Source organism: Medicago sativa, chromosome 5, assembly GCF_051527215.1.
Source record: "Medicago sativa cultivar Bolivia chromosome 5, Bolivia_mono, whole genome shotgun sequence".
In the NCBI taxonomy this organism is placed as follows: domain Eukaryota; kingdom Viridiplantae; phylum Streptophyta; class Magnoliopsida; order Fabales; family Fabaceae; genus Medicago; species Medicago sativa.
Window position 1 is genome coordinate 74,390,381 of NC_140753.1, and position 8,505 is coordinate 74,398,885.

The following is an 8,505-nucleotide window of genomic DNA, read 5'->3' on the forward strand; positions in this document are numbered from 1 at the left end:
TAACTAAACCAACCTTCCAAGTTAAGACGGTTTGCATTTTTCCTAAGAAATTTCATGGACTGACTTTTATGATAATCCACACACAATCTGCCAAATATGACAACATGGAGTGAGAGAATAAGTCACGCAGTTAACATATCTGAAGTCGCTTGATCAAGATCGGACTATCCAAATTTAAAACTCATTAAATCTTATTTGCAAAAATAAAATAAAAACCTGTAATTTTGTGAGCCGTCTAATCCAAATCGGACAGTTTGAGTCACTTACAGCTATGGGGGAGAGATTGTACAAGATATGGGGGAGTACTAGGCCAGTTACTATCACAGACATTAGACAATAAATTTATTGTTCTATTCCAAAATAATAATAATGTCTGTGAACAAACAGCTAGAATGATAACAATATGGAATATGTATGCATAAACTTGAATTAAATTTCATGTATGAAAGGCATGATTTTTACTTTCTTTCAGTTGATGTCAGAAATTAACATATATAGGAATAGTTGTAGTTATAATATTATTATTATTTTGGAATAGAACAATAAATTTGTAATAGTGGAAAGGAGGAGATAAATTTACATTAAATCCAATGTTATCATTCTAGCTGTTTGTTCAAATTCCTATAGCGCCACTATAGCTGCTATTTGAGAACATAGTGTTTTGCAAAACAATAGCAATTTGCACAAATTTCGCTACACTATAGTGCTGCTATGGCTGTTATTTATCAACACTGATTAAATCTGAATTACAAAGCTGAGAAAGAAAAGAAAAAAACCATATGGAGAATCAACTGGCAAAGGAGTTCGAGAAAGAAAGCCAGCAAAATACATAGGGAACTTTCCATGCTTTTTCCTAAAGACAGAAAGAAATGCTTCTTCCCTGATCATTTGCCTTTACTGCTCAGCTTCCAGTTTCGGTTCTGTCAACCTTTGCCATTATTTAAGTTTAATACAAATATCTAGAAGCCTTCTGTAGAATACCTGTAGAATATTACACTTATATTATATGATATCTCTAGAATATTTGTCAAGAATATGCTGTTACTATTATATTAATACATTAACAAACCTCCTTAATGATATTTTAGTTATGACTAATTCAGAGGGACTGTATGGATACATCAATTAAGGTCTGATCTTCATTTTCTTCATTTTGTGCCTGAAATTATATACGAAAAGCACTATATAATTTTAGCAGTGGGATAGAAAGTAGAACAATATATTTATACTTCAAACTTGATTAGTAAATGTAAAAAAATTGAGGACAAGTACCAATCGAGTTTGAGAAAGAAGGTAAGAAAATTGTTGAGGGACCCTTCCAAGCATTTTATGAAAGAAAGAAAGCAACGTTTCTTCCATGATCCGTCGTCTTTCTTGCTCAGCTTCCAGTTTCAGTTCTATTAGTCTTCGCCTTTCACTCTCAACCTGTAACTCCAACTCCATCAACCTTCTTCTTTGTCTCTCAGATTCTAAATTTGTTTCCAACTTGATCACCTTATCTTGTATCTCAGGATCGTTAACACCGTTACTAGCAGCAGCAGCAAAAGTACTAGTTGAGCCTGATCCTAATCCCATTTCCCAAACATCCCCAGTTGATTGTAAATGTATAGAGGAAAATGGGTTCTTTTCCTGTATAAATGAAAAATATTACCATTGATATAACATCTAAACTTCCATATAAATAAAAGCTGAGAACTACAACTACAAGAATGATTGGTTAAAAGTTGAACGCATAGCTTAACCAACAGTGTCATTGTCATGTTGTTGTTGTTTACATAAAATTACACAATTCATTGGTATTGGATTCGATCTCATCCGATGTGGAACTCTGAACACCCCACCCCACCCCCCCCCCCCCCCCCCCCCCCTCAAGTCCAGGACCAGACATCCATTAAGTGACTCGAGTAGCCCTGGCCCAACAGATCATAGATAGGCTATAATACCATATTAGAATTTGGGTTTGGCCTAATTCAAATTACATATTTTAAGGCCGTATCTCACAAAAGTTAAGCTAGTTAGCCATACAAGCCATGTCCAACAATATAAATGCTTTGGTTTATCAAAATAAATACCAAACATGCATTAAATATCAGAAAATAATAAATTATGTAACTTTATTATAAGATTATATATGGAATGCGATGTAAAAGTACCTGATTTTCAGTCTGAAACCAGGCATGAGTATACTTGGGACAGTGCCTTACTGTATAATGCTTCACATTTTGCTGCAATTTATAAGGCCCTCGGCAAAATACAGTGAAGTTTGGCAAACATACGAGTTTCACCTCACGCAATTTCGGAAGAATTAATTGTTGTTTGTTTTCTTCAGTCACATGTTGACCTCTATCATAGTCATTGAAAAAGAAAACCTGTCCTATTTCAGAACACTCCTCTACAGTAATAAATTCTAATTCAGGAAATGGTGAAGGCAATGAATGAGAGAAAAGGCATTTCAAATTGTTGCACTGAAAGACATGAACTATGGACAGTAGAGGGAAGCACGCTGATTTCGAAAAGGCAGATAAGTTTCCGTCTTGAACTGAATGATCTGAACAAATGATGTTCTCCAATTTTTCGCACTTGCTTACAACAAGTTCACTTAGCTCTGCTAGGGTTCCAACAATAGTGGGAGAGAAGATGGTTTCCAAGTTTCTACATCCAACCAGAACCAAACTCTTAAGTTTCTGAAGGATGAGGATATCTTTTGGACCTTTCCAAATCAGCCTCAACTCAGGCAACTCCTTTAAACATAAATGAGATAAGCTTGAGTTCAAGGGCCTTTGTTTTGCAGCTTGCAGTTGAAAAATACCTTCTAGTACCATAGAATTCTCAATGGTAAGACATTCCAAGGCTAGGACTGGTTCTCCACTATCAGGAAATACTACTCTCGCCTGTATTTTCAAAATCAGTAAATTTTATATCACCGTGTTTGTTGGTTAATATAGTGCACTTATAGCATGTAACAAACCATACTTAATCTAAAAATGTAAAATATTTGGCTATGAACCTCAAAAGTTTTCTCACTACTCAATAATATCTTAATATATTATTCATAATGACTTAATGACTCAAAAGTTTTCTTATGTAAAACTAAAAATATTTGAATCCTTACCTCTGTAGCTATGAGACCTTTCTGCTGATCTGGACTGATCAGAGTCTTGTACATTACATTGGTTGACAAGCGAGGACATTCTCTGCATTCTATCTCTTTCAAATTTGGTGAGTTTGGATGACAATATGAGGGGAAAATGTCAATCAAATTCGACAATGATACAAGTGAGATTCTTCTTAAAGCAAGGAGGTTGATGTTGGTCTTAGCTTCACTCCCGCTACTATTCTTGTAATCATTGTGTGTACCAAATACATAATTTAAACCAAAGTTGTACCATATAACTATCTTCTCTAATCTCTCTAGACTTTGAGCGAAAGTGATTGGAAAGATCGATTCTAAACTTTGACATCCATGCACATGAAGAATCCTTAGATTTGGGAACACTTTCAAGGCATGATTTGGATAATTAGCATTCTCAACTTCCACATACTCTTCTGCTATGATATGCTTCAACTTGCTGCAATCAAATAATTTTAATTCCTCAAGTAGCACTAAGCTTCGAGCAATGGTGGGTGTGAAAAGTGATGATGTTAGCATTGGACACCACTGTAGTCTGAGAATCTTAAGATTACACATATTTGATTTCCTTGGAAAAGATATGCTACTCAGTTGTGTACAATACTCTATCTGCAGGTCTTCTAATTTTTCAAGAGAGCATTGGGAAGTTGGATCAAAGAAAACTTGTTTAAGACCATTCATGCATATCAACTTCAAGGTAACCAACTCAAAGAATGCTGGAGAATTGGTATTTGTAGTATCAAGGAGGCATTCTATCTCTGAACAAGACTCGAGTATTAGCCCGATCAGCTCGGTCATTCCTCCTTGGTCCATGTGCGGGACGATGTTTTTGCATCCTCCTCGAAGATGCCCCAAGTAAAGGTGTTCCGATCTCAGAAACAAATCTTTGATTGAAAATGAATCATGAATAAGAGCAGAGGCATCAAACTGGTCTATGCATAATGCTCTTGATGGCACATGGTCCTCTAGATAAGCATCAATGAGAAATCTACAGTTTTCTCTGAACTTGTCACATACAATTACATACCTATGCAACATTGGTAAAGAGCTAATTTGTAAAGAATCATCTTCAACTCTCCATATATACAATTCCTCTAGCTGTGTACACTTCCTTATCACTTCATAAGGGTTGTTCTTCTTGATGCGACAAGTGTATATATCCAGTAGTCTTAGTTTCCTCAAAGTTGCGATTCCTTGTGGCAGTTCATCGAAAGTTGAACTACGCAGATCAAGAATCTCAAGTCTTGTTAAGCTTGCCAGTATAGAGATATCGCCTAATTCATATCCTCTTAGACAAAGAGCTCGTAGCATAGTTAATCTCTCTATCGATTGTGGCATGGCTAAGATAGACAATGATGAACTCAAGTAGCGCAGGGTGTACAAGTTGCGCCATGTGTAGTAAAATTTTGTAATCCCCAAGACTTCCAGCATTTGCATCTTTCCAAAATATGCATTTGGTAATTGTAAAGACGATTCGTCCGTGGAATGAAGTAGAAGAGTCTTGAGTTTCGGACACTGCAATTGATCGATAGGAGGAAGATTCTCCATGCCCCATAAGGATATTGCAGTCAACGCTTTTAGATTTTCTTCTACTTCTACCATTGTTTTGGTAGGTACCTTAATTGTTTTACCTTCTTTGGAAGCAATCCAAAAGGCTGCATCACGAACCAAGTCATGCATTTTCACAAATTCTTTTTTGCCACATTGTTGCAACAAATATGAATCTTTGAGGATGAGCATGGTCACTTGTATCTCTGTCCTCACTTTCTCCATTGTGCCAATAGTCCCAGCAGCTGGTCCAAGTCCCTTAATGTACCTAACCAAATCTTCCACATTGATCTCCCAGTCTTCAGGAAACATTGAGCATAATAAGAAGAGATTTTTATACACTTGCTTTGTCAAATTGTCATAGCTTAACTTGATACATGCATAACAACTACTCAGTACTTCTTCACCGTCTATTGTCTGTGTTTCCTCTAGTCTAAGCAATGCTAACTCCCACTCTTCAACTCTCTTTCCTTTTAACATACTTGCCATAGTCACAATTGCAATTGGGAGTCCTTTGCATTTTTTAGCAATTTTTCTTGGCACATTCTTCAACTTCAAGGCATATGGCGAGTCATCAATGATATCTGCACACCTTTTAAACAAAGTCCAAGCTTCATCCTCATCCAAGAGAGACAACGCAACTGTAATTTGACAGTTCATAGACACACATACATCTCGACTGCGAGTAGTTAACAAGACAGTGCAACAGGGTGGAATCCCTATGGCTTCAAATTCAAGATTCTCCCACACATCGTCCAAGATCACAAGAGTCCTCTCATTTTGTAAACTTGTTGAAAGTCTTTGTGCTCTACCAATTGGTGACTCTTCCCTCAATATCAAATCCAAACTGTCTGCAATTTGACCTTGGATATTTGTCACTTCTGGATTGTGAGAGACAACGGCCATAACAACTTTGTCAAAAAGTTGCAACTCCTCAGCTTTCTTACCAACCTCTTTCACTAAAGTGGTTTTGCCAGATCCTCCCATCCCATGAAATCCAATCATGTGATATTTTCCATCTTTCAATGCCTCCATGAGTTTATTATAAGCATGCTCAGTAGACTTGGAATACACAAAGTTTTTGGATGAAAAGTATTTCATGCCAGGAAGTTCAGTGCGTCTAGAAAATGGCTCAAAGTTGCAGCTATTTAGATTCATCATTTTCTCTGTCGCATTTTCTACTTCTTTTGCTAGAAAGTATTGCAAAGGTACACGGTAACACCCCTTGTTTTCTTTAGTTTTTTCTTCCAACTTTTCTACATCTTTTAAGACATTTTTCACATCATTCATCCACCTCTCTACAGATTCCTCAATTATTTCGGTTTTCCTTCTGGCTTCTTTCATGCGTTCATTCACACTCTTTTGGGTTAATATCAACTTGTCTTTTTTATCATAAAGACTTGTAACGATTTTGTTGAAACCGAACATGTAACGAGCATGGTGTAGTAAAGGCTTGACCAAATATTCTGAAACCTTGGCTGCAACGGAGAGAGCAATGTCTGCCATATTTGTATGGCAAAGCTATTGCAACCTATGTAAAAGAAAGTCATGGTAATTAGTTGAATAGAATGCATGCATATATTGGTTAACTGGTGGCAGTAATCTATGTTGCAACACAAAGAAGTGTTGCCATAGGAAAACACAACTTCTGATTATTTTTATATCATGGTTCACTTGTAGTATACTAATTATTACAACAACAACAAGCCTTATCCCCCTGAGTGGAGTCGACTGTATGGATCAAATTACACTTTAATATTGAGAAAATTTAGTTAGAGTTCGTTTGGGGGAGGGCCGCTTCTACCTATAAACTCATGTTTACAGTTTATCTTATCCAATGTGGAACTCTCAACACCCCCTCATATCGAGAACTGAACATCTGAAGTGTGACCAAATATTTTGAACTCTCAGCACCCCCATTAAATTTTAATTTTTTTTTTTTGAGGGAATTAAATTTTAATTTTGTTTAACATATATATGTACATATTATAATCCATTATTTTATCTATGCGATATCTTCTAGTTTTTTTTCTTCCTGATATTAGTAATAGTAAAATAAAAAATTGGCCAGTTTATTTTTTTAAAGTTACAATACTGGCTAGGTGTCATTTATATTTCTCCTTATGACTATATTTTTCCATTTGAAAACATACAAAACAATTCATTAATACTCCATATACTTCTAAATTGGACGTAATCAATAAAAATGAATTTATATGGTTTGTCAAAATATTAAAAGTGATATTGTAGACTTTTTCTTAATTTTTGGGATAACTCTAGATATTAATATCTCGAGTCTTGTGGAGTTTAAATAGGCGAAATTTTATCGAGTTTTAACATTGTTGCATGTCCAAACTCAAGTTCAAATTCAAAACTTTGGTTAAGTTAAAAGAGACTTGTGTCATCTCATATAAGTGCTTTTGATTCAATGGATATTGTCTTATATCATTCAATGTGAAAGTCTCAACATCCCCTGATGCCCAGAATGGTTGGCTCTAATACCATCTTACCACAATGGATCTTGGCTTATCACATCCAACATGGAACTCTCAACACCCCCACATGCCTAGAATGACCATGGAGCGTTGTATGTCTAGAATGACTATGGAGCGTGACTTGAGTGACCTAATTGTGTTGACCTCATAGTAGGTGGTCCAATAAATCTTGGATAGAATTTGGATTTTTTTTTTCCTCTCAAAATTTGGTAATTAATTAATACACCATTAACCCACTTGGGTTGGCCTGGTGGTATTGGCTTGGGTCTTGGGAGTGTGCTCCTCCGCAAGGTCTCATGTTCGATTCTCTTTGGTGCCAATTTGGGTGGGCTATTTAGCTTCTTCAAAAAAAATTAATACACCATTTATATTTTTAATTTATTACTTTGAATTCTAACGCACAAAGAATGAAACACTAATTACATGTTTTAAAGAGAATGCCGAAATATATTACAAGGGAGTAGAGTTGTACATAAATACGTACCAAGAGTTATCCAATTTGGACAAAATAGTGGATTGAACCAATCACAATTCACAAGTCACGTAGCTATATGTTCAATTCAATGTGGATGATGCAATGCAAGTTATAGTTTAGATGTTGGTAGACTTCAAAGTGGTTTCAAAAAATTAACATGGAAAAGAGGAAAAGGTGAGGGAGGACTAATAAACTGATGAAACAATAAATAATTCCTTACTTCTTATAGATGGGGTATCAATTGTTAATTTTGTTTGTAGGGTTGAATTCCTTACTTCTTTAGATGTGGTATCAATTGTTAACTTTGTTTCTAAGCAATTCCTTTACCTTTTTATTTTATCACCTTTGATTAAATTATGTAGATAAAATATCAAAATATACTATACTTTATATGAAAGTCAAATTAACTAATAAGTAAGAAGATTAAGAAACTCTATCAAAAAAAAAAAAAGAGATTAAGAATCTTTGTACCAAAAAGAGAAGATTAAGATTCATAACAAAGATTAACAAGGGAGACAACGTTCACGGCTAATCCTAATGATTTTTATCATCTACCCCTTTGTATTTTCCATTTTATTAAACGAAATGAATTGACTTTTTATTCTAATAAAACGAATTTGTATTGCTATATTGGTTAAAGAAATCATCTACCACCATTTTTTTTAACAAAATAAACAATATTCTTTCATTTAAACTGATAGAGTACATCGATAGCTTATGGATTCAAAGTCGCTAATAACAAAAACGATAAATTTGCCAACAAACTTACAACATCCATGTTAATAACATAAAACGACAAAGTTCATAAGCCTATAAATATGATTGTATTCAGTGTCTGAAACAGTCATGCCTCCAAC

General features: G+C 35.0%; 1 protein-coding gene across 2 annotated transcripts; it reads right to left on the minus strand.

Moving 5' to 3' along the window:
- Window positions 1-547: 547 nt before the first annotated feature.
- Window positions 548-7,514, minus strand: LOC146924936 (putative disease resistance protein At5g05400). Of its 2 annotated transcripts, XM_085709906.1 has the most exons (5): window positions 3,113-6,209; window positions 2,154-2,891; window positions 1,273-1,629; window positions 1,070-1,159; window positions 548-981 (listed from the first exon to the last, which is right to left on the minus strand). In XM_085709906.1, exons 1-4 carry the CDS (start codon window positions 6,182-6,184, stop codon window positions 1,100-1,102), a joined length of 4,227 nt encoding a protein of 1,408 aa, XP_085566032.1. In that variant the 5' UTR covers window positions 6,185-6,209; the 3' UTR covers window positions 548-981; window positions 1,070-1,099. The 2 variants fall into 2 exon arrangements, with proteins under 2 accessions (XP_085566032.1, XP_085566031.1); XM_085709905.1 differs by having other exon boundaries at window positions 548-1,159; window positions 3,113-7,514.
- Window positions 7,515-8,505: the final 991 nt, after the last annotated feature.

What these genes read in the sequence shown, in the direction of transcription:
- LOC146924936 (XM_085709905.1), bottom strand. Translation starts at nt 6,184, where the DNA reads ATGGCAGACATTGCTCTCTCCGTTGCAGCCAAGGTTTCAGAATATTTG. An exon ending in AAGGTCTCATAGCTACAGAG is followed by an intron (nt 2,892 to 3,112) that starts GTAAGGATTCAA and finishes TTGAAAATACAG; the next exon opens with GCGAGAGTAGTATTTCCTGA. An exon ending in GGTTTCAGACTGAAAATCAG is followed by an intron (nt 1,630 to 2,153) that starts GTACTTTTACAT and finishes TCATTTATACAG; the next exon opens with GAAAAGAACCCATTTTCCTC.